The 26,266-nt window shown below is 41.6% G+C and overlaps 1 protein-coding gene and 1 long non-coding RNA gene across 2 annotated transcripts; both read left to right on the plus strand.

Moving 5' to 3' along the window:
- The first annotated feature begins 346 nt into the window (after window positions 1-346).
- Window positions 347-3,186, plus strand: LOC308405545. Its single transcript, XR_013973353.1, has 2 exons — window positions 347-896; window positions 2,632-3,186. It is a non-coding gene; the product is annotated as an uncharacterized lncRNA (long non-coding RNA).
- Window positions 3,187-7,524: 4,338 nt separating this feature from the next.
- Window positions 7,525-26,256, plus strand: rundc3b (RUN domain containing 3b). The gene is made up of 11 exons (XM_080897451.1): window positions 7,525-7,736; window positions 12,929-13,044; window positions 14,833-14,966; window positions 15,320-15,405; window positions 15,522-15,611; window positions 19,734-19,814; window positions 21,155-21,329; window positions 21,575-21,732; window positions 23,148-23,294; window positions 25,891-26,012; window positions 26,099-26,256. Exons 1-11 carry the CDS (start codon window positions 7,642-7,644, stop codon window positions 26,242-26,244), a joined length of 1,350 nt encoding a protein of 449 aa, XP_080753577.1. The 5' UTR covers window positions 7,525-7,641; the 3' UTR covers window positions 26,245-26,256.
- The last annotated feature ends 10 nt before the right edge of the window (window positions 26,257-26,266 follow it).

Raw genomic sequence — 26,266 nt, forward strand, 5'->3', positions numbered from 1 at the left:
TTGGTTATACTTTAGGGTTTATATCTTTTCCACATAATAATTTATAGCTCTGTCTTAATTATAATAACACATTTCCTTTATTATATTTAATAATAAAGGAGGAGTCAGAGCTTCTTGTAATTTTAAGGTGGGCTTGACTAATAGGCTTCCTGAAGTTATTTCAGGGTTTTTCAGCTATTTTCCCCCCCACTCTGTCTCGGTCCATCCTTTGTATCTTACGGTGGCTGGGAAGTGCAAATCGCAACAAATTAAAAAACCGCAACAAATCAAAAACAAACCACAACAAATTACAAAAAGCCCACAACAAAATACAAAAAGCCCACAACAAAATACAAAAAGCCCACAACAAATTACAAAAAGCCCACAACAAATTACAAAAAGCCCACAACAAAATACAAAAAGCCCACAACAAATTACAAAAAGCCCACAACAAAATACAAAAAGCCCACAACAAAATACAAAAAGCCCACAACAAAATACAAAAAGCCCACAACAAATTAAAAATCCTTGACGGAAAGGGATTGTCTGAAATACCGGAAGTGACACAAGCGTGATGTCACGAGAGGGGGCGTGGTCAGGGTTTCTGGTTGAGGCGCCACATTTCTGGGCCGAACAAAGCGCTAGCGAAAGAGCGAAAGTACACGGATAACACCAGCTATGGTTCGTACTTGCTGTGCGGTCGGTTGTAAAGTTAGATCGCACGACCGGCAAGGGAATAAGGTTGAAAATGGTTTATCTTTTCATTCTTTCCCCACCTGGAAGCAACATGAGGCAGCTCATGTATCGGATGTTACCAAACCAAGGCGTCTAGTCTGGATAGCAGCTGTGAGACGAGCTGATATCCAGTTCTCTTCCATCTCCAAATATCTGTTGGTGCTCCAGACATTTTCATTCCTGTAAGTTATAGATATGTTCATATCACTCTTTATCCGGTCTTTAAGTCTGACGTCACTAGCATGGGCTCAAACTCTGCTGCAGGTCCATAAATCACAGGATCACTGTGGCATCACTGAGAGTTGAAAAACTGTCTAAAGTCTTTCATCTGTAATAAAATGATCAGCGTTCTGCTCTACCATGTGTAACAATTGAGTTTAACATCCAGGCATCCATGAAAACGAAACGGAATATATGACATTTAACAGAGTTAGAAATTAGCAGGAAGTTAGCTCGCTAGCTTCCATCTAAATGAGGGATTTTGGAAACAAATTCAAACGTACAGCTCTGCTATCACTTCCAACATAAATGAAGACAGAAAACTAAACAGCAGTGACGTTTGTAGGGTTACTGTGAGTAAAATGCGTTTGATTTCCTCCCGAACATTCAAATTAGTGCAATCATAAATTCATTCATGAGGTGCAAATTAGAGTGAGAACACGTGGAGGCTCTGGCTACGTTCACACTGCACACGAAAACGCATCAAATCCGACTTTTTTGACCGTATGCGACCCATATCCAATCATGGTATGACGGTGTAAAAACAGCACAAATCCGATATTTTCAAATCCGATCTGGGTCACTTTCGTATGTGGTACTTAATCCGATACATATCTGATGTTTTAGAAAGCAACTGCTGTTTGAATGGTCATGTCGCATTAAATCCGTCTTTTATTTCACTGACACAAAACATATGCCAATTATCAGCGCTGGAGAAGACATTGAGAACACATGAGCGCTTCGTGTGCATCCCGTGCAGATGTTAGTGAAACTGTTGGGAAGACAACGTGAACATTTTATTTGTACTGTATAATCTGCAGATTCTGACAGAAATCTGCAACTATCCTTTGAAGCACCGCTCCTCTCTAAAACAACAATAAGGATCATTATTAGGCCATATGTAAATAACAAAATAACTTAAAGCAAAATTGGACAACGTAAAGTCTGAAACAAGTCTTTATATTAAGGGCCATCAGTCAAACAATACTGTTTGGTCTAAACAGAGCGCGTTGTGTGTGACGTCTTCTTTTGCGCATGCGGGCCACTTTGAGGGTTCACAAAGGACTGCGTTTGCTGTCACATTTTATTTGTAGTGTGAACAAGCAGACACAAAATCAGATTTAAATAAAATAAAAAAAATCGGAATTGAGCATTAAGACCTGCAGTGTGAACGTAGCCATAGTGAGTTCAGTGCATTGATGTGACATTGTCCTGAAGGATTTAGTTATTCTCAATGGTTAAAGAAATTGCAATTATTTATTCATATTTATTATAAATAATCCTAATTATATATCTTGCTTCCATGTTTGTGTCCTGTGTCACAAAAAATAATTTTTTTACTATAATACATTGATTAATGACCTGCAGAATCTCCTTATCATATTACGTGTCCATAATTGTCACCTAAAGTCAAACTTTATGCTTTCTCCATCTTGAAAGTGATGACATCCTTGCATTACATACTTTAGGTTCATTTTCTGAAGGCAGGTTTCTGAAAGAGAACAGGCAGATTTGGAATATAACATGCAGCGTTCTATAGATGGATACATAAAAAAATGGAAAATTACATGTATGTGCTAACTTTCTAAATACTTTGTTACATTTATGATAAAATGGATTTGAAAGTAGATAAAACAAATTTATGTCGGCCTTGGCTCATTAGAGTCCTTGTCTTTAAATTAACTTTGTATGTTTCAGGTACTGCACTCTCAAAGACTGAATGAACCAGCATTGGGTCATTGTGAGCATCACAGGGAAGGTTGAAGCCGCCCACTGCACCTGTATGGCCGGAGTCCTGGAGACCTGCATCCATGGCGCTGCTCTTCTGTTTAATGTAGAAGCAACAGTGCAGATCTGTGGCACAAGGACTGTTACAGATGAACCTGCATACTGGGGTTTTCTGGGTAATATGACCAAGATACAGCCAGAGGTTGGCCATAAGATAGACTTCTCCTCTTCAGCTGCCCAAAAACTGCTCTCAATCAAAACATAAACAGACCATCTGTATTGACAGGTAAAAGGAGCCGTCCTCAAAACAGAAAAATCCCACCTGCTACTGTGGAGGAGTTGTCACTGCTATTGGAATCTTTGCTGGAACACAGTAAAGCTGTGGGTTGTGGGAATGACCCATAATGTTTTATATAAGGGTCTAGATTTATGCCTGAAGTGCACTGCCGTGTAAATAATTTGCATTTACTGAATATGTACTGACTGAGTACCACTGTTCAAAAGTTGAATAAAGAAACAAACTAAGTTTTGCTCTTTTTTTTTTTATTAAAACCACCTTACAGAACATCACATCAGTTACAATGTAGAATCCATGTCATAGTTTATAAAGGACAAAATGTTTACACAAAATCATGACAGCATTTACACGATATCACCCACTACTAACGTTACTTTATTTACTATCAATTACTTCAATTTATGTTCTGAAAAATTACCGCTATTTATACAGCACAAGACTAAAGAATATTTAACAGGAGCAAGTTTCATTTTCCCCTGGTTTTACTACCACACTGTTCACCAAAACGGCAGCAAACCTTCACCATCTTATCCAGAAGGGTCACCTCTTCACCCTCACATGGAAGAAGTAATCTGATTGGCATGGTGGTATGTTTGAAGCAGGTCCCTTGTGTAGCGCTGGAACCCAGTCACGATGTTTCATCCATTTCATGGGCTGGTTTGCTGCAATAATGCCAAATAATTAGTAACTCTATAAATAGAAGGTAGTTCTGCAAAATCACTCAGTAGGATGTTTTTTTCTAATTTTCTATGACCTCAGAGTGCATCGAAAATAAAACTAATAGGCTATAAAGATATGAACATATTTAGAACTTACCGGAATGAAAATGTCTGGAGCACCAACAGATATTTGGAGATGGAAGAGAACTGGATATCAGCTCGTCTCACAGCTGCTATCCAGACTAGACGCCTTGGTTTGGTAACATCCGATACATGAGCTGCCTCATGTTGCTTCCAGGTGGGGAAAGAATGAAAAGATAAACCATTTTCAACCTTATTCCCTTGCCGGTCGTGCGATCTAACTTTACAACCGACCGCACAGCAAGTACGAACCATAGCTGGTGTTATCCGTGTACTTTCGCTCTTTCGCTAGCGCTTTGTTCGGCCCAGAAATGTGGCGCCTCAACCAGAAACCCTGACCACGCCCCCTCTCGTGACATCACGCTTGTGTCACTTCCGGTATTTCAGACAATCCCTTTCCGTCAAGGATTTTTAATTTGTTGTGGGCTTTTTGTATTTTGTTGTGGGCTTTTTGTATTTTGTTGTGGGCTTTTTGTAATTTGTTGTGGGCTTTTTGTAATTTGTTGTGGGCTTTTTTTATTTTGTTGTGGGCTTTTTGTAATTTGCAAATGCGTGTAAAAAGAAAAATAATTTATATAGGGAGTATATAATATATAGAACTAAAAACGCGGAAATGAAATATAAACTATATAAAAATAAGTTGGTATTAATATTGAGGAAAGCTAAGAAAGATTACTATAATAAAGTTTTTCAGGAAAACAAAAATAATATTAAGGGCATTTGGAATATTTTTAAAGAGGTATTGGGTAATAAGAACACACCCAAAGTTCGGCCTAATTATTTTATTAATAATAATCAAGTTGTTAAAGATAAGACCGAAGTAGCAAACGAATTCAATTCTTTTTTTGTAAATGTTGGACCTACTTTAGCAAATCTAATCAGGAAAAATGATGATCCAGGAGATGAGGAAGCCTGGATAGGTGATAATAGAATGGTTAATTCCATATTCTTAGCCGATACTACCATAAAAGAAATAGTAGCAATCGTAAAAAATTGTAAAAATAAAAAATCTACTGATTGTGATGGTATAGACATGGTCATAATTAAAAAGACAATAGATTGTATAAGTACTCCTCTTTGTTATATTTTTAATCTTTCGCTACAGTCAGGAGTATTCCCTGACAGAATGAAAGTGGCAAAAGTAATACCATTATATAAATCAGGAGATAAGCATAGTTTTAACAATTATAGGCCAGTGTCTCTTTTATCACAGTTTTCAAAATTGCTAGAAAAACTCTTTGCACAAAGACTTGATAGTTTTATTGAAAAATATCAACTAATACATGAAAACCAATTTGGATTTCGTAAAAATAGGTCAACGGCATTAGCGTTGTTGACTTTTATTGAAGATATTTCATCTGCAACACATAATAATAAATACACAGTGGGAGTATTTGTTGATTTAAAAAAAGCTTTTGATACGATACAACATTCTATTTTGATTTCTAAATTGTATAACTATGGAGTGAGAGGAGTAGCATTGAATTGGTTAATGAGTTATTTAGAGAATAGGTTGCAATATGTTTATTATTTTGGCAATACTTCTGAAAGACTGAAGATTGTATGTGGTGTTCCTCAAGGTTCTATTTTGGGACCTAAACTCTTTAATTTATATATTAATGATATTTGTGACGTATCTAAAAGGTTAAATTCGATTTTATTTGCAGATGACACAAATTTTTATTGCTCTGGAGAGAATTTGAAAGACTTGGTTGAAATTATGACTTCTGAGATGTTAAGAATAAAAAAATGGTTTGATGTAAATAAATTATCTTTGAATCTGACAAAAACGAAATATATGATATTTGGCAATCGTGTAAAGGAGGATAAAGTCATTATGTTTATAGAGGAAGAATTGATTGAAAGAGTTACTGAATTTCGTTTTTTGGGTGTAATAGTGGATGAGAATTTGACATGGAAATCTCATATTGAACATATTAGAAAGAAAATGGTCAAAAGTATTTATATTTTGGGTAGTATAAGAGATTTATTAAATTATAAAACAATGCGTATTTTATATTTTTCTTTGTTTTTTTCATATATCAACTATTGTGTTGAAGTTTGGGGGAATACATATGAGAATACCATAAAACCTTTAAACCTATTACAGAAGAAAGTTATACGAATAATTCATAATGTTAAATATAGAGAACATACAAATAAATTATTTATAGAATCAAAATTATTAAAATTAGGAGATTTAGTGAAATTACGGACATTATTAATTATGTTTAAGGCTAAAAATAATATTTTGCCTTTTAAGTTACAAAGAGTATTTTTGATGTGTTCAAGGGGAGAAGAGAATAGAAGGAAATTTTATTTTAAACATCAGTTAGCCAGGACTACACAAAGATTAATGAGCACAACGGTTAGGGGTATAAGACTGTGGAATTCACTTCATTATGATTTAAAGAATTGTATAAATTTACAATGTTTTAAAAAGTGTTATATGTTTAAAACGATAACTCAGTATGAAGAATGCGAATGAATGTGATGTTGGTTTGGGATTCGACCGGAGAGAAATGTCAATATTAGTTTGTTCCTGATTTTTGGTGCCCACCGGTGATATAAGTTCGATGGTAGATAGGGGGCAGGGTTTAATAAGAATATTTTCTTCTTCCTGCTCCTTTTCACACATGGTTGTTGTGTTTTGTTGACAGAAGATGTGGTTGTTTTGTTTGATTGTAGTACCAAGTGTGAAATAAATAAAAATGAAATGAAATGAAATGAAATGAAATGAAATGAAATTTGTTGTGGGCTTTTTGTAATTTGTTGTGGGCTTTTTGTAATTTGTTGTGGGCTTTTTGTATTTTGTTGTGGGCTTTTTGTAATTTGTTGTGGGCTTTTTGTATTTTGTTGTGGGCTTTTTGTATTTTGTTGTGGGCTTTTTGTAATTTGTTGTGGGCTTTTTGTATTTTGTTGTGGGCTTTTTGTATTTTGTTGTGGGCTTTTTGTAATTTGTTGTGGGCTTTTTGTATTTTGTTGTGGGCTTTTTGTAATTTGTTGTGGGCTTTTTGTAATTTGTTGTGGGCTTTTTTTATTTTGTTGTGGGCTTTTTGTATTTTGTTGTGGGCTTTTTGTAATTTGTTGTGGGCTTTTTGTATTTTGTTGTGGGCTTTTTGTATTTTGTTGTGGGCTTTTTGTATTTTGTTGTGGGCTTTTTGTAATTTGTTGTGGGCTTTTTGTATTTTGTTGTGGGCTTTTTGTAATTTGTTGCGGTTTTTTAATTTGTTGCGATTTGCACTTCCCAGCCACCGTAGTATCTAAACCGAGAAGAAGAAAGAAGAAGAACACATGGAAGCTGACCGTTTTCACTGGATTGGTTTTTGTTTCTTAAAGCACTTCACATTGACCAATGAATAACGCAAGAATTACAAAGACATGTAACTCAAGGGATGAACCAGTGTTGTGTTTACAGGTAACAGCTTAGAAAATAATCAATTATAAATCGTATCTTTAGGCACTGTTACTAGCAGCCTGTCACAAAAACTCGTTTATTTACATTTCTTTAGTTTAATCCATTAAATTTTTTTTAACGATAACACAGTTTGACAACTATAAAATAGTTTTTTATAGGGTGGCTTGAGATTTTTGCGCAGTACTTAATATAATATAATATAATATAATATAATGTAATATAAATAAGTATAAATAGAGAACTGTGTTAAATATTTGTGATTTTCTAGTCGGTTGCACAAGCTCTTATTTTGAAAGTTCCAACAGGAAGATCCTAGCGTGACTTATCACAGTTTTCGGGCCCCTCCTTCAGTGGAGCATCCTCTGTACCCCTCACAGACAGACGGACGTAGACAGCTGGTCGTTCCCTGGCGCACCGGAGCCGTGGACAGCTCACGGGGACCAGCCACAGACTCAAGCCCGGGGATGGCGTCGCTCGGCGTGGGTCTCCATCCCGTCCGCAAGCGCGTTGCAGGCAGGAGTGCCGTGGTGGAGAGGAAAAACCTGCTGACCGTGTGCAGGTGGGGACTCCTCATGCTCTTCAGTGCTTTAACGACAGGGAGGACGAAACAGAGTCTGCAGCTGAATTCATGACGGCAGATAATTTAATTTCAGAGTCAGGTGCATGCATTTATTAAAGGTTGGCTTTTAAGGTTGCAGGATTACAGCCCTGCTCCATCCTTCAGTTAAACTATGAGCTAATGTGCATACAGAGCTGAGGGGAGGGAAAGTCACTGATTGTCTGCTGGGTGGGTTTAAAACCAGAGATGATCTCAGATCTGAGATGATGATGCTTATTTTGCACAGTAGGATAATTAAATTTTTCCTCATTCGCCCACCCACCCCAGCTTTACAACCCTTCCTTAAAGATTCATGCCACCACATTTCAGCTCACACCAGTGGAGAGTTAAAGCCAGAAATCTAGAAATACACCCACCCCCCCCCATACATTTTTTTTTGACACAAACTTGAGTTTTCTTTGGATTTTTGTTACCCCCTATACACACAAATGAACCTTCCCATATATTTTATTTAGCAGCATTTTCAAAACAGTTAAAACTCCTACACATAAAACCGATTCCCTCAAAACATTTATAAGCAATTAGATGTTGAGGGGGGGGATATCGATGCCGAGGTGTGCACACATGTCACCGGTCAGGTTCTCCTCCCGTCTCTTCCAGCTGCAGTGAAAAACACCCTGCTACATGTATTGATTTGTGGTGCTTTTTTGGTTTTGCTGGCAGATGTCAGTTACCGACTGATAGTCCCTGTGGTGTTTTTGAGGCAGAGGGAAGAGAAAATGTGGAGGTGTCTGTATTTTGGCACCAAGGGAGCGTAACGACTCCGAAAACAAACTGATAAAAATGCTATCAGCTCAGCCTTGTTTTGAGAGCTGGCGAACAAATCCAGTTATAAAATGACTAACAGTGTTTTGAAGCTTCAGGAGGCCTTCTGATATTGGTCACTTGAAAGGAAGGTAATTGGACACAGGTGCTCATACTTTCCCAGGTCTTCCTGCCTCCGCAACAGCCTTTATCTCACTGATTGGCACAAAGAGAGAGAAAACAGAGAAATCCTGAACAAAAGATGCCAATAATGGATTAATCGTGGGTTTTTAAGTAGAAACGATACAGGGATTTGGCTTTATAGTGACTGCTGTTTAGCAGAAAATGAGCAATTTGAATGTCAAATTGGGCTTGTTGTTGCTTTTTCCATTTTTCTGACAAAACAATCGAATCATGAAAGGAAGATGGCAGACTAATGAACTGTACTCTTAAAATTATATAGATTTAGATAAATATATCTATATAAACCCTGTAAATGTAGTAATGTAAAAATACCGTGCATGTACATATAAATCAGTGAAATCTCTCTGTTTTAGATGCTCTGCTGTCTTCAACATGATAACAAATTACTCAGCAGTCTCTCTTTTTTTTTCTCCCGCTGCAGTAGATGAGTAAACGGTGAGGGTCACAGCAAATAAAGGGAAGTAAACAGAGATCACCGACAGCCTGCTGGCTTCAGTGTTTGCCCTGAGACCGTAAAAGCCAGCTTTATATTTGTTTATGCTGTCACTCGAGTTTTACCTGTCACACTTACCAGTATAGTTAAAACACAGACTCATCGTTGTAAGTACTTACAGCAGAATCCATCCATCCATTTTCTCATGCTTATCCAAGTCAGGGTCATCGGTGGGTTAAGCATATGCCAGTTGTTATAGGGTGAGAGGGGGTCTTCACCCTGGACGGGTTGGCAGTCTGTCGCAGGGCTAACACATAGACACAGATAAACATTCCTACCTCACCATCCCTCCCTGAGTCTGCTTCTGCTGGAGGTTTCTTCCTGTTAAAAGGGAGTTTTTCCTTCCCACTCCTAAAAGGTTGATTCCATTGATCTGGGCGTAGCGTTTTCAGTGGGAGAAACGTTTCGTCACTCATCCAAGAGACTGAAGAACTCTTTCCCCAACCTTATAAACGGGATGGGGAAAGACCATTGATTAATGATCAGTGGTCTTTCGATCAGTGGTTGTTGATCAACGGTCATGACAATTTGCATATTAATGATCAACGAACTGACCTCCCAGCCCATTGTTCCTTTGGTGATGCTGGTTTCAGTCATTGTGCAAATGTCCTGTTTATAAGGTTGGGGAAACCCGCAGTCAGCTGAGACGGAAGAAGTCACTTGGATGAGTGACCAAACGTTTGTCCCACTAAAAAACGCTGCGTCCAGATGAACAGAATCAACCTTTTGGGATTTACTTACCTTGATGATTGAGCATGCATCAAGACTTTCCTTCCCACTGTTGCCAAGTGCTTACTCAAAAGGGGTCATTTGATTGTTGGGGTTACTCTCTATTGTTGGAGCGTCTCCACATTACATTATAAGCACTTTGAGGTGTCTGTTGTTGTGATTTGGTGAAATAAAGTTGAATTGAATGAATCTTTTCTGCATGTCTTTGGACTGGGAGATGAAGCCAGAGAGACGCATTGGGGAGAAAATGCAAACTCCCACCAGTCGGTGGGTTTAAAGTACTAGCACCTCAGAGCAAGAGGGTCCTGCTCTGAGGTGCTAGTACTAATCACTGTGCTGCCAGCTTAAAACAGAAATGGGGGAAAAAATTAAAATGATCCCTGTTCCCAAATGATGTGTGTGGATGCACTGTGGGCTTGCCAGAGACTGTGCATGGTTGATATCTTTATAATTTTTTGCTTTAAACACATGTGCACAGAGTCATCGTAAAAGAGTGGCAAACAAGCAGGTTTGCGTTCTAGGGGCCTGGAAACGCTGTTAAAATGGTGAACAAACAAGATGCCGGTGTTTGCATACTGTTGCATACTGTAGAGAATCAGAATCAGAAAGCTCAGCAAAAAGAGATGAAGCTGTGCTTTCTAAGAAGTCATGTATCTGACCACGCGGTTTCCTGAATGAAGATGAACGCTTGATTTACAGTCATGTGAAATATTAAGTACACCGCTATGAATTAAGAGGGTAAGTAACAGCCAGGTGCTGATAATCAAATTTACTTGATTAGCTGATAATTAGGAAGTGTGAGGATCTCTGTGAAAGCAGATGTTCTGGCAGTTTGCTGGTCTGGAGCATTTAGTTGTGTTAGTGCAATAACTCAAAACTCAATCGTCCCAGGAGTCAATGTCCCAGTTAATTCTCTGACTCTACTGTAAGCTTGTTAACTTCACGACAATGCAATTAGAAAAAGATTGAGCAAGTATAGCTTGTTTAGAAAAGCCAGCAACCCACAAGACTTCTGGATAAAATGTCCTGTGGAGTGGATTTTTTTTTTTTTTTTTCGCGTCATAACAACTGTGAGCACAGTGGTAAAGGGGTGATGGTTTGGGCTTGTTTTGCAGCCACAGTACCTGAGCTCCTTGCAGTCTTTGACATGACCACAAACTCCTCTCCATACCAAAGTATTCTCTAGTCAAATGTCAGGCCATCCGTCCAACAGTTTAAGTCAAAACTGGCTCCTGTGATCCTAATCACAGCAGCAAATCTGCAACAGAATGGCTGAAAAAGAAAAGAATCAAGGTGCTGAAATGACCCAAGTTCAGATTTCAACGTGACTGAAATGCTGTGGTGGGACCTTAAGAGAGCTGTGCATAAATGAAAACCTCAGTGAAGCAAAGCAACGTAGTAAGGAAGCCTGGGCCAAAAATCTTCTGTGAGACACGGACAACATCATTTCGAAAGTGATTATTAAGTTATTGCTGATAAAAGTTATTGCACAAAGTTAGCGAATCACGGAGTGTACTCAGATGTTCACGTTTAACAGCAGCGATTTGACTCGTCATCAAAGTCAGTCTCATGGCACCAGTTAAAATGTGCACTTTCTGATCATTACAGAAGAAGTGATAATTAATGAGCTGTCACATCATGAGAAACTTTTCTAAGTCACAAAGATTGGCAACAAAATACAGTCGACATGGGTTATTGTTGTGAGTCGCCTAGAAACAAGAGTCTCGCGACTTCATCTAGTTTAGCATCAATACCGTGTGACTGACTTCAGCGACACGTCAGTTAAAGTTTAAACACCTGTGTGTGTGTGTGTGTGTGTGTGTGTGTGTGTGTGTGTGTGTGTGTGTGTGTGTGTGTGTGTGTGTGTGTGTGTGTGTGTGTGTGTGTGTGTGATTTTCTGCTGTTGTCACGCTGACTGGAAGTCTACATTAAAAGTTTTTTCAGGTGGCAGTTACACCTGACAGGATAAGCGCTGCACAGAGAGGAAATTGTGTCTGGCCTTTTGTGAGCTGGGCTGTTGATTTATTTTTTTTCCCCCCATGGTGTCTGTATGTATGTGATGTGTGATTAATTTAAGGCTTTTACTGCTGGAAATCCGTCAGTTTTTAACCCGCTTTCACACTTGGTGATCACCCTGCTGCTAAGCAACGGCAGGGAGAAAGAGAGGCAGGGTGCGATATGAAGTTAGATTACACACACACACCGGCCAGTTTCATAAAGCACACACACAGTGACACATCGCGTCTTTCTCTATTAACTTTCCTTCCTGCATAATCAGTTGCAATGAAATTAGGCAGAGTCGGTAGACTGTCATAGTGGGCTGCACATCATGGATGGTTTCATCAGAGGAGATTAATCAAAGGCCTCATTACACGTACTGAGGCCATGTGTTTATTTTCTCTGCCTTGTAATTGTCAAATGTTAAGTGTGGCGGTTAATGTGTGGTGGTTAATTACGATTTGTTTGTTCTCGTGGGCTTTTGAGATACTGTGTTAACAAGTCCCGAGCTCTGGACTAGATCGTTGCAGACGCCTCGTCTGTCGGCATTTATCCTCGTCTTGGAGGGCGTTCGGCTCGCGTCAGATGGCAACAAGAAAAGTGTTTTGCCACTGTGGCTGTTTGGATGTCGGTGTGGAAAAGTGGGAATTCATGTCTCACGTGTAAACCTCAGTGGTAAAAAGCAGAGACTGACACATCCTAACTTTAAGCACTTAGTTGTTTAAGCTTCATAAAACAAGTGAGACATAAAGCAGCTATCGTTCTCCCCCATCTGGTAAGTGAACTTTACCTTCAAAGACTCTTCCTGGACTTTTCAATGCAAGCCTTTCCTCTATATTTACAGTCACGTAGCTCTCCTTCTGGAGCTGAGTCTGTTTATACAGGCAATATTTGTGCAGTGTCCCTTTAAAACACAGACCCAGTGATTGATTTTGATACCCGTGTATCTGCTTTTTATGTTCAGGTTTTCAGTGAAGACTCTGCTGGACCACTCCTGTTTCGAGACCATAGATGACTCATCTCCAGAGTTCGTTAACTTTGTTTCCATCCTGGAGCACATCCTCAGCCATCGACTCAAAGGTAACAGAGCGGCGCAGCTGTAAAAGCCTGCACACATTAGCACAATTAAATGTAATTTTGCCTTTATTTGATGAGCTGATGGGAGAGATATATGATGTGCAGCGGAGGATACCTCAACCTCTTGTGTGCTTCAATCTGCAAATATACATTCAGGTTTGTTTAGATGTGAGCAACTCAGTTTTAATTTACCAGGTGAGTATCAAATATCAACAGTATTTGGGCTGCTTTTTGTTAGTGGTGCCGTCTCCAAGACGTGCATCATATCAGGATGTCACATGAGACCTACTGTGATGCCCTAACAAAAAAGACAGGAGGCCAAGCTGGAGGATTAGAGATGAAGATATCAGAGAGTTCAGGTGGAGAGAGTGAGAGAGGCCAGGCTGAGATGGTTTGGACTCGTGCAGTGGGGGGATAGTGGGTACAAAGTTGAAGATGGAGCTGCCAGGCAGGAGGAAAAGAGGAGAACCTCAGAGAAGATTCATGGATGAGGGTGAGGAAAACGGAAATACGTCACTGGTTTGTAAATAGAAAGAAGAAAAGTGTGTGGCGAGATGCTCCGTAAGTTTGTCTATGAGTGTGCATATTCACTAATATGTGTCCTATATGTCTGTGTGCGCTGTGAGGCTGTTGTGGATGTGCTGCCGTAGAGCGCGCGTGTGTGTGTGTTTTTGCTGTGTGAATGAGTGAAATAGAGTGTTGTTTGTGACTATGCAGGGAAACAGGTGATCGATGCAGTGAAAGAAAGGAGAAGGAAGAACACCAAGGAAAAGGGTGGGTGGGAGGGATGAAAAAGAAAGAAAGAGAAGAAAAAAGAAAACATTTTAATTAACGCATTAACGGAGAATTATGGCGTTTTATCTGCTGTGACATCACATTGAATTAGCAAATTGATATTAATAACTGAAACAGATTAGTTATGCAAGAGAGGGAGAAAGGAAAAGAAAATGCAGCAGGCTCTTATCTGGAGTGAAGTTAATACAGCCACAGAGTGGTGCCGGGATCTGTCCGTCCACATGGAGCCGGTCCCTCCGGTCCGCCTCGGACTTCAGCATACCAACAAACCTAGGTCGTTTACGCTGAAGTCCTTTCAGCTCCCTGCTCTGAGTCTTCACCTGCTCTCTCTGCTTGAAATGGCAGAATTTGGCCACAATAGGGCGTGGTCTCCCGGCCCCGACCTCTTAGCCCTGATATGATGGACACTTTCGAAGGTGATGTTCTTCACAGTGTCCTCCAGCAGATTCAGGTGGGTTTTAATGAAGCTTTTCACCGTTGCTTCCGCGTCCTCTCCAGCAGATTCTGGGATACTAGAAAACACAAGGTTATCTCTCATGCTACGGGCTTGTAGATCAATAAGTCTCTTTTTTTTTTTTTTTTTTTTTTTCTATGTTAAGCTGGGCCACATTTCCGGTAAGAGACTTGACCGAGTCCCGTAGCGTGCCGTTTTCAGCAGCGAGCATTTCCACCTGCTGCTGGGTGAACTCAGGGATAATCTCAGGGATTTAAATTCACGGTGTCAAATCTCCACCAGGGACAGCCTCGCATCGAAGCTGGACAACCGCTTATCGATTGACTCCAGCATGTCGGTAAAGTCTTTGCTGGCAGGCGACGTTGTGTCTACTGTGCGACTTCTTTTCGATGATGGGGTCTCATCTTTGGCCGGGGAAGATGCGCTCTGGGCCTTCTTCATTACTATACCCTTTTGACTGTGGTGGTCATTCAGTATGAATGCACATGCATGCTCATACAAATGCTTGTTTCTTTCTTTTTCTTTTCTTTTTTTCCTCTCAGGTCAGATGTCTTGGTTCGGCTACGAGACTCCTCGGAGTTTCTGGGATTACATAAAAGCTGCCTGCAGTAAAGTACCTCATAACTGCATCCGAAGCATTGAGAGCATGGAAAATGTGCGATCATCTAGAGCAAAGGTAATTATAAAACTGACTATTGATCTGATTTGATTATTCTGAAGCTCTATTTTTCAGAAAATGATCATTTTTATTGAACAACATATTTGATTTAGGAAAACTGCAGGATAGAAGGCAAAGTCAAAGTATCCAGACCCTGCAGCACACAGTGCAGAATCAGTGCGTCATCATTGGCTCTGCTTTCCATTGTCCTCTTGGGAAAAGAACAAAGGGCAAACTTGTGATGGAGAGCAAACAGCCGCATGGTTAACGGCCACGTATTTTACAGGCACATTTAGACGTGTAGCTGGTTTTTTAATTCAAATATCAGAAGCTTCCACTAACAGCTGCATGTCACCCGTTTGTCTCTGCAGGGCAGGGCGTGGATCAGAGTCGTCCTGATGGAGAAAAGACTTTCAGAGTACATCACATTTGCACTGCGGGACTTCAGAGCCAGCAGGTCTAAACAAACAGTTATAATTGTGTTAATGAAAGCTATAACCTACGCCCTCAGTCTTTGCTCACTACTCCACGTTCGTGTACACAGTGAGACTTACTGATGTGTGTTGGCCGCAGGAGGTTTTATGAGGACGGAGCGATCATGCTGGGAGAGGAAGCTGGGCTGTTAGCCGACACGCTCATCGGACTCAACACCATCGACTTCAGGTACTCGTCCAGATGTTCTGAAAAAGAAACATGTTGCCAGAAAACTCAAAACTACTAAAATAATCAGCACAGTGGATTTGTTGCAGTTTGACACATATCCTGAAGGGTTTTTATTAGTTTATTTATTTTTGCATTTTGAAAAATAGGATCATCCTAAATTATATCTATAAATGTATGAAACATTTTACCAGTGAGTGTGGGAATGTTAAAGTATTGGAAATGTTGGTGGCCACCTGCAGCTACAGCTGTGGTCAGATCGAAGGCTTCGTGTTTCTGTTTTCAATTATAAAACACATTTTCATATATTTAACGAGTCATCCGACCAAAGGACCAGTGAAGTTACGCCATGGTCAAGTCTTTGTTGTCCGTCTGTCCACAGTTCACATAAATCGCTATTCCTCCTACGGTATTCGTCTTAATTTAATCAAACTCATACACAGTGATCACCTAAAGAACAGGTCTCAAACTCCAGTCCTCGAGGGCCGATGTCCTGAAACTTTTCCATGTGTCCCTGCTGCAACACACCTGAATAAAATTAGTAGGTCATTAGCAAGACTCTATGGAAGTTCATTTTTCCAAACATTTACCATCCATCCATCCATTTTCATCCGCTTTGTCCGGGGCCGGGTCGCGGGGGCAGCAGCCTAAGCAAAGAGGCCCAGACCTCCCTCTCCCCAGCCACCTCCTCCAGCTTATCCGGGGGAATACCAAGGCGTTCCCAGGCCAGCCGAGAGATATAATCTCTCCAGCGTGTCCTGGGTCTGCCCCGGGGCCTCCTCCCAGTGGGACATGCCTGGAACACCTCACCCAGGAGGCGCCCAGGGGGCATCCATGTCAGATGCCCGAACCACCTCAGCTGGCTCCTTTCGATGTGGAGCAGCAGCTGCTCTACTCTGAGCCCCTCCCGGATGGCCGAACTTCTCACCCTATCTCTAAGGGAGAGGCCAGCCACCCTTCGGAGGAAGCTCATTTCTGCCGCTTGTATCCGCGATCTCGTTCTTTCGGTCACTACCCACAGCTCGTGGCCATAGGTGAGGGTAGGGACGTAGATCGACCGGTAAATTGAGAGCTTCGCTTTTACACTCAGCTCCCTCTTCACCACGACGGACCGGTGCAGCGTCCGCATTACTGCAGCTGCAGCCCCGATCCGTCTGTCGATCTCCGGCTCCCTTCTCCCATCACTCACGAACAAGACCCCGAGATACTTGAACTCCTCCACTTGGGGCAGGAACTCATCCCCGACCCGGAGTGGGCACTCCACCCTTTTCCGGCTGAGAACCATGGCCTCAGATTTGGAGGTGCTGATCGTCATTCCCGCTGCTTCACACTCGGCTGCGAACCGCTCCAGTGCGAGCTGGAGGCCCTCACCCGATGAAGCCAACAGAACCACATCATCTGCAAAAATCAGAGATGAGATTCTGAGGCCACCAAAGCGAAAGCCCTCCGCCACTTGGCTGCGCCTAGAAATCCTGTCCATAAAAATTATGAACAGAACCGGAGACAAAGGGCAGCCCTGGCGGAGCCCATCACCCACCGGGAACGAGTCCGACTTATTGCCGGCAATGCGAACCAAGCTCTTGCAACGGTTGTATAGGGATCGAATGGCCCGTAGCAATGGGCCAGACACCCCATATTCCCGCAACACCTCCCACAGGACACCCCGAGGGACACAGTCGAATGCCTTCTCCAAGTCCACAAAACACATGTAGACTGGTTGGGCAAACTCCCATGCACCCTCAAGTATCCTGGAGAGGATAAAGAGCTGGTCCAGTGTTCCGCGACCAGGACGAAAACCGCATTGTTCCTCCTGTATCCGAGGTTCGACTAACGGACGAACTCTCCTTTCCAGCACCCTGGCATAGACTTTCCCAGGGAGGCTGAGGAGTGTGATCCCCCTGTAGTTGGAACACACCCTCCGGTCCCCTTTCTTGAAGATGGGGACCACCACCCCGGTCTGCCAGTCCACAGGTACTGCCCCTGATCTCCACGCAACATTGCAGAGGCGTGTCAACCAGGACAGCCCTACAACGTCCAGAGCCTTCAGGAACTCGGGGCGGACCTCATCAACACCAGGGGCTCTGCCACCAAGGAGTTGTTTAACTGCCTCAGTGACCTCGCCCCCGGAAATTGGCGGGTCATTCCCCTCATCCCCAGACTCTGCTTCCTCCTCGGAAGACGTGTCAGTGGGATTAAGGAGGTCCTCGAAGTATTCCTTCCACCGCCTGACAATTTTCTCAGTCGACGTCAGCAGCGCTCCGCCAGCACTATACACAGTGCAGGTAGAGCACCGCTTTCCCCTCCTGAGACGTCTGACGGTTTGCCAGAATCTCTTCGAGGCAGCCCGAAAGTCTTTTTCCATGGCCTCTCCGAACTCCTCCCACACCCGAGTTTTTGCTTCAGCCACTGCCCGAGCCGCATTCCGCTTGGCCTGTCGATACCTGTCGGCTGCCTCCGGAGTCCCACAGGCTAACCAAGCCCGATAGGACTCCTTCTTCAGCCTGGTGGCTCCCTTCACCTCTGGTGTCCACCATTTGGTTCGGGGATTACCACCACGGCAGGCACCAACCACCTTGCGGCCGCAGCTCAATGCAGCAGCTTCGGCAATGGAGACGCTGAACATGGTCCATTCGGACTCAATGTCCCCAGTCTCCCTCGGAATGCTGTTGAAGCTCTGCCGGAGGTGTGCGTTGAAGATCTCGCGGACTGGGGCCTCTGCTAGACGTTCCCAGCACACCCTCACTACGCGTTTAGGTGCACCAGGTCTGTCCAGCGTCTTCCCCCGCCACCTGATCCAACTCACCACCAGGTGGTGATCAGTTGACAGCTCAGCCCCTCTCTTTACCCGAGTGTCCAGAACATATGGTCGCAGGTCTGCTGATACGATTACAAAATCGATCATCGACCTACGGCCTAGAGCATCCTGGTGCCACGTGCACTTATGGACACTCTTATGTTCAAACATTTACATTTACTTAAATTTGCTTGAGTATGGTTGGGGGTTGCTACCTCAGCATGCGGTCAAGTTCTATTGAATGGGGACACATTTAAAAGTTTCAGGACACCGGCCCTCGAGGACTGGAGTTTGACACCCCTGACCTAAAGGGTCTTCAGCCAGACTGTGCTCGAGGGCTAGTTGGATTTGCCACGCATGTTGCGTACCACTTGCATCCTGTTAGGTGGTAAAGATCATCATCTTATTGGTCACTTTCATGGATGAGTGGCCCTGTTATGTTAAGATCAGTAACCTGGTTAATGCTGTATACATATACATATTTTCCTGCTTTTTGTGGCCATTGTTACTGCTGACCATGTAGTCATATTTCCGAGCAGTTTCATTTGGTTCTGAACTAGATTCATTTGTCCTGTATATGAGTGTTTGCTGACCTGCCATTTGTGATGGAGTATAAGACAACAGACCAACAACATCACTGGCGTTCTGAGCTACTGTCCTACATACGCCAAGAGGGATCAAGCAGAAGTACAGTTCTGTGCAAAAGTTTTGAGCCACCACTCATGAATAGACCGTCTGAAAGCCTGAAAAACTACTGCTCAAGACGACTTTAAAAATAACAAGAAAGTCTGTTTTGTTTTGAAGCAAAAAATATAAAGAAATAAGGGTGGCTCAAGAGTTTTGCACAGTACCGTAACTGAAAGAGTTTCATTATTTACTCTCAAAACTTTAGAGTAAATAATACTGCGGTGACATGATACCGCATGCTGTGAATGTTTTTGTGTTTGCAGTGCTTCTTCTGAAAAATTATTTATGTTTTTCTTTTAAAATTATAACAAAATTAAACCATTATATGGAAAATTAGTTACATAAGCCAAACGTTTTAAATTCGGCTTCATTATTTCTGATAAAATTAGAGCTGCTTTGGAGAATAAACTGTTATCTGCTCCTGATGAAGGGCCTGCTGATTGAAGAGTGCAGTTCAGGTGACAGATGCAAAGAAGTTGAGCTGTGAAACACTTCATCCTCAGGAAGCTGAGAGACGTCAGAAGAAGGAGAGGATGAGGGTGGACACTGAAGCTCTGACTAACATGCCATCTAAATGAATGTGCTGCATTTCAAACGGTCACAGACAGACCCAGCTTTAATGTTTCATCTTGTTCTGTCTCAAGCTTCTGTCTGAAAGGTGAGGGTCTGGATGGCAGCTGCCCTGCTGTGATTGACTACACGCCTTACTTGAAGTTCACTCAGAGGTATGAGATCAAATAATTCACATCACACGGTCCGTCTCTGGTGTAGTGTGTATTTTATTAGTGTCTGAGCACTGATGGTGTTGAGCTCAAAAGGCTCGAAACTTCGTGAAACGTGGCACGTGTATCCTTTGTGGTAAAAAAAGATATTTGTTGAAAGTGTTTAAGTGGCGCTTCACCTCCCCATGCAAAGTAGCCCCGGTGCTGCATTTCACCTGTATTTATGAAACTTTGTATCCTGTATTGTCCTAAGATGTACAAACATTTTTACCATAAGCAGACAGGAAGTTGTGATTTATGCACAATTCTTGCAGTTTCTTAGTGTCACACTTGAATAAACCCTTCCTAGAGATTGAATTAGATCAGTGGTGTTGAACATAAGGCCCAAGAGTCTTTGTCTAGTGGCTTTACCTTTGGATGTATAGCTCCAAAAAGCTTCTGCTGCCTTGAAGTCATGCCATTGTCAATCATTTTAGTTTCAAGATTCAGTTTTGGTGCCTTTTTTGCCAGTTATACTTTAACAACTGTCAGATATTTAATCTGATCAACTGGTCAATTTAATCTAATGATCTTGAGTTGTGCTGAAATGTGAAGGTTTTTAGTTTAGATTGAAGTCATGCTTGCTGAGAGTTTAGGCCTGGAGACATCTGTGTGCTAGTACAGAGTCACCCTCACCGCTCCACCGAGTGGTAACAGCATCGTGTAAAAAAACCTCTGGTATACATGATATTTTCATTGTGGATTCAACACAGTATACAGCAGTGTTCTCATAATTAGTGTTTTCCAACACCCTCTAGTGGGCACAGGAAGTGATGGATTCGTGCTCCTGGGAATATCACAACCATAGCGCGTCTCAACAAGCAGGAGGTGTGAAGGCTTGAAGCTTTTTAGTGGAGAAACCCTAAACAGTGCAGCGGCAGTAATGTACCACATTTTCCTGTATTGTATCATGAAGTCCTGAACAGTTTAAATGCACAGACGGTTTGTGTGCAGGGTGAATAATGAGGGAAGTGGTCTTACCACAATTTACTCACCAGTATCGACAAATCTTGCTAAACTCACTTGTCATTAGGCTTTAGATTGTATTGCTTTTGCAGGAATTTATAACATATTACATTCTTGACAGTGACGTGACCTGTTACTACCTGAAAATAAAGGTTAGTGTGAATATGACAGTAAATGATGAAATTATGCAAAGCAGGTGTGGTACATTTCAATAAATTGCAGCATGCATTTCCCATTTTTATAACAAAATCTGAAGAAATGAGAGGTGTCTCAAGACTTTTGCACGGTACTGTATGCGAGCTGTGTACTAATCGGGTACGCACTTTTGTCCTGTGCAGCGCAGACAGCATCAGCAGTGATGAGGAGGAGATGAGGACTCTGGGGAGCAGCGGCAGTGAGAGCAGCACACCTGACAAAACAGCCACGGCTGCCTCCATCTTTACTGAGCAGAGCAACCTGGTCAGCAAGTGCAAACGCTTCGAGCAGAAGTATCGCATGGCACTGGAACAAAAGGTAGCATCAGTGGGAGTTTCATATTAGTGTTAATTTACGATGACGGGGCAGGAAGGCAGTAAATGCCAGTGTGACATTTGTTTTTGTTTTCTCACACAAACAAATATTCAGCTTTATGTTATATCTTCATTGTGGCTCCTTGCTGTGGTTGTTCCTGATTCAGGGTTCTTGTTTGTAGTGAAAAGCAGGCCATTCAGATGCATGTGCTGAAGTTAATAAACCAGATGTGTATTTGTTTGCCTCAGGGCTACCTGGAAGAACTTGTCCGTCTACGAGAAGCCCAGCTGTCGGAGGCTGTGTCCCAAAGCAAAGCCCTTCAGCAGAGCCTGGCAGACACACACCTCTCCCACACACTGGAGAAAGAACAGCTTGAGTATATCATATTGGAACTACAGGACCAATTGTGAGTCCATTCTGGTGTGTGTTTTTTGTTGGTGTTGGGTGGAAAGGTTTACAGTTGCTCCAACTGTGAGTTTGACATTCAAGACACAGCAAGTAGCCTGAAGGTTGCAGGTGGTTTGTTTGTTGCTGAATCTATTGCAGTCAGTGCTGCTTCAGTCAAACGGCATCAGCTTTCCATTAATATTCTGAGACAGTGATTCCCAACCGAGTGCCATGTGGGGGCACTCTGGCAGTAGCCTGTCGGTATGTGGAAAGATTAGCTGAACTAATGAGAAAAAACAGAAATGACAGTTTAATTACAAAATTGCGTGGAGCTCAATAGGCGTGAGCAGAGAAGCGTCATGGTCTTTGGGTCTTTCACTCCAGCCTACATTCTCTCGCCACATGATGCCGGGAAATGTCATGCACCAGGAGGAACCCAAGACCCCCTGCATCAGCGAAGGGTCTGAAAATGGGTTCAAGGATTTCCTCAAGATACCTTATGGTATTTAGGGTGTTGTTGCCTAGCCTGTAGAGGTCTGTTCATCCACCCATGGATATGTCTCTCCACACCATAACTGACCCACCACCAAACTGGTCAATGCTGAAATATGTTACAGGCACCATAATGTTCTCCACGGCTTCTCCAGAACCTTTCATGTCTGTCACTGGTGCTCAGGGGCAACCTGCTCTTATCTGTGACAGCAAATTGGGCTCTAAATGCTGGGCAGTGAACATGGGGCCTTCTAGAGGACATTGTGGGCCCCTAGTGGACACCCATGAAGTCTGTTTCTGTTTGTTTGGTCAGAGACATTCACATCAGTGTCCTGCTGGAAGCTATTGTGTAGCTGTTCCCAGTGCTCCTTCTCTAGTTTAAAAAAATCCTGATTCTTCTTCTGTTGTCCTCCATTTGTCTATTTTCATGTAATTTTTTAAGGACGCACTACACAGTACTGTATCTGGAAGAAAAAACACCCATAAAGATTAGTCTCTAACATTCTTCTTTCATTGTCAAAGAAACTGGTTTTAGTAGAGACAGTGTGCCGGTACTGTGGCCCAGGCCTGAATATGTCAAAACGTTTCCTGTGGGATTGCAGATGCCCCCAGAAAATGACTTTTCCACTCGCACCACATCCTGGCAACTGATTGATGAGCTTAATTTCCTTTACTATTGTTTGTTTATGTTCCTCTTGAAATGAAAGGATAGCAGCACCGTATTATTACATATAAGCAGGCTGACATGTTAGGCTGATGTGGTGAAGATTGTAAATTGTACAGTTTCCTGCAAGATTAATTTACAGTTCTTTTTAGTGTTGGTGTTAAAGGTATCACAAGATTGATTTAAAAAGTATTTCAATTATTTAGACATTAATTTTTTTTTAAAAAGATGATTGTGACATTAGAATAAATATTACTTACTTTGTCTCGTGTTTTCAGGACAGTGCTTAAAAACAACGACTTGCGATCTAGACAAGAGTTAACAGCTCATCTGACCAATCAGTGGCCATCTCCCGATGCCATGGACGCCAATGCTGTTGCCTTGGATACACTGCTGTACAGGAAGACTACAGGACAGTGGGAGGAGTATGTACAAAGTCCTTGTAAAAGAAAATCTTCAGCCTACAAGCATTTATTTGGACGGTTATTTTGAAGTGTTTTCTACATTTGCTTTTATTTTCATGGTCAAACATAAGGCCCAGGGGCCAGAATTTGCCCGGCAAAGGCTCCTCCAAGGCTCACTGGATGGCTTTGGAAAACGTGAAGGAGGACATATATTTTTTAGTTTTCTTACAGCTTTTACCTACAAGAAAAACCTCCCCTATTGCCATTCATACATAAACAAAGTAATTAAGTAAAAGAAAAATAACTAAATGACAGAAAAGGTCCTCTTCTTGTACTATCAATTATAAAAAATTCAGCTTTTTTTAATTTAATTTTTACAATGGGTCCACTTAAAAAAAAAAAAAGCTACTAGAAACTTTTCTGTAACTTAACTTAAATGTTTATCTATTAATATTGACAGATTTCTTTCATTTACTACAGCAGAATTTCTTTATCATGTAGAAAACAGAAAAAGAAGTTAAAATTGCACTTTTTTTATATTCATTTGGATTACATGTATATTTCATAGTGCTGTCAGCACGCTAAACGCGTTAATGTAGTCATCATGATTAACGCGATTAAAACTTTGAACTCTGTCAACCCGTCTGGAGTGCAGAATGGACAAACTTCGGACAAACTGCCCGAAATGCGTTGACAGCGACATTCCAGGGATTTTGAGACAGTCTGCGCTCCAGGTGAGTTAATTGTTAATCGTGTTAGTCATGATGCCTGCGTTTAGCTGCATTAACGCATTAATGCCAAGTCAACCCCACACGGACTAATCTACGTTAACTCGTTAATGGGGATTTGCCAATTTTGCGCTGACAGCTGTAATATTTAAACATCTTTACAGATATTCAAGTTTTGCTGGTTTCGTCAACTTAAGATCAAAGTGGGATATATATGGCCCACAATCTCTGCAAGGCCAATAGTACAATACCCTGTGATATGCAAACCAAAACAGTAAATATTTATTATTCAAACTTTTGGGTTCAGATGAAAAAAAAGTTTGAACAGCCAGCAGGTGGAGCCTCTGTCCTCACGAAGGAACAAGTTAATTATATCTGCTCTCATTTACATCATTCGTGTCGAGGAACTTTAAAAATAAGCAAGAAGGCAAGGCAAGTTTATTTATATAGCACAATTCAACAACAAGGTGATTCAAAGCGCTTTACAGAGACATTAAAGAACAAAAACAAATAAAAAGCATGATTTAAAATTGATTAAAAAACAAACAAACAAACAAAACACAAAAAAACAAAACAAAAAACAGTAGGTAAAATCAGAACAGTAGATAAAATCAGTAGTTAAAATGTAAGTTTTGAAATTTAAGCTTAAAAGTGTGGATTTGGTGTTTTTTTTTTTTTTTTTTTTTTTTTTTTTTTTTTTCCAAAAGCAGCTGAGAACAGGTGAGTCTTCAACCTGGATTTAAATAAACTGAGTGTTTCAGCTGATCTGAGGCTTTCTGGGACTTTGTTCCAGATATATGGAGCATAAAAGCTGAATGCAGCTTCTCTGAGTCTGGTTCTGACTCTGGGAACTGATAAAAAACCGGATCCAGATGACCTGAGGGATCTGGAAGGTTCATACTGGGCCAGGAGGTCACTGATGTATTTTGGTCCTAAACCATTCAGAGCTTTATGGACCAGCATCAGAACTTTAAAGTCTATCCTCTGACGGACAGGCAGCCAGTGTAAAGACCTCAGAGCTTGACTGATGTGGTCCACTTTTTTGGTCTTAGTGAGGACTCGAGCAGCAGAGTTCTGAATGAGCTGTAGTTGTCTGACTGATTTTTTTAGGTAGACCTGTAAAGATGCTGTTACAGTAATCAAGCCTAATAAAGATGAATGCATGGACTAGTTTTTCCAGGTCCTGTTGAGACATCAGATCTTTTATCCTTGATATATTCTTGAGGTGATGGTAAGCTGATTTTGTTATTGTCTTAATGTGTTTTTCTAAGTTTAGGTCTGCATCCATCACTACACCCAAATTTCTTGCCTGGTTTGTGGTTTTTAGGTGTATAGATTGAAGTTCTCTGAAGTGAAGTGAAACAGAAACAAAGTGTTTCAAGGCTTGATGTGCTGAGTGTTCATGGATGCTCTTCTGCATACCTTGATTCTAACAAGTGGTTATTTGAGCTACGGTTGCCTTCCTATCAGCTTCAAGGAGTCTGGCCGTTCTCCTCTTTCAACAGGTCATCTTGACCATGGGTAAATTTGCTGAGATGCTTACTTGTGATTGGCTACTTGGGTATTTGTATCAGAATACTTTCCCTAGGGGAAATTATTATTATTGTTATTATTATTAATGAACAGGGGAACAGCTGTTCCTAATAAAGTGTCAGTGACTGTATATAGAACATTGTCTTTACACAATTTGAGTCCGTTGTTACGTTTTAAGTTTGTACACAAACTTTTGTCTTGCCCTAAATTACCAACACAGTGTATTTAAATGGCTTTTGTCTCATGAAGTACTCGAAGTACTGCCATCAAAAACTCATTCAACTGATGAATTTTTTGGTCCTATCAGCACCAATTATACTGTGTGGCCTTTATTGATCTTTGTCCATTCATTGCAGGAAGAGTTTCCAGAGTCTGGAGCAGCTCTCTGCAGACATGACCATTTCCCAGAATTCTCTCGAACCGTCCAACATGCTGAGTCTGGAGGCCAGGTCAGCCAGCTCAAAGTGGACTCACCAAGGTACGTCTGCACCTGGTAGCAAGCACTGCTGTCTGCGAAGCTTTCCATCGCTGGTGTGAACATTTACTGTACGTCTTGTCATCCAGGCAAAGAAGAAACTCCTTCTCTAAGAGGTCTGTGTGGCTCCCTGACCTCAGTCACCAGCTACAAGTCTCTGGCCAGCCTGAGGTCGAATGAATGTTTGGCCAGTCCTACAACAGAGGTCAGCAGCCCAAGTTTCACTCCTTCATAGGGAATGAAGAGTTAAAAACGCC

This window comes from Rhamphochromis sp. 'chilingali', assembly GCF_963969265.1.
Source record: "Rhamphochromis sp. 'chilingali' genome assembly, chromosome: 11".
Classification (NCBI taxonomy): Eukaryota; Metazoa; Chordata; class Actinopteri; order Cichliformes; family Cichlidae; genus Rhamphochromis; species Rhamphochromis sp. 'chilingali'.

Bases quoted from the DNA above. Each gene is read 5' to 3' on its own strand.
- rundc3b (XM_080897451.1), top strand. From the start codon at position 7,642: ATGGCGTCGCTCGGCGTGGGTCTCCATCCCGTCCGCAAGCGCGTTGCA. The intron at 15,612-19,733 runs GTACTCGTCCAG...TTCTGTCTCAAG, and splicing joins CTCAACACCATCGACTTCAG to CTTCTGTCTGAAAGGTGAGG. The intron at 21,330-21,574 runs GTAGCATCAGTG...TGTTTGCCTCAG, and splicing joins GCATGGCACTGGAACAAAAG to GGCTACCTGGAAGAACTTGT.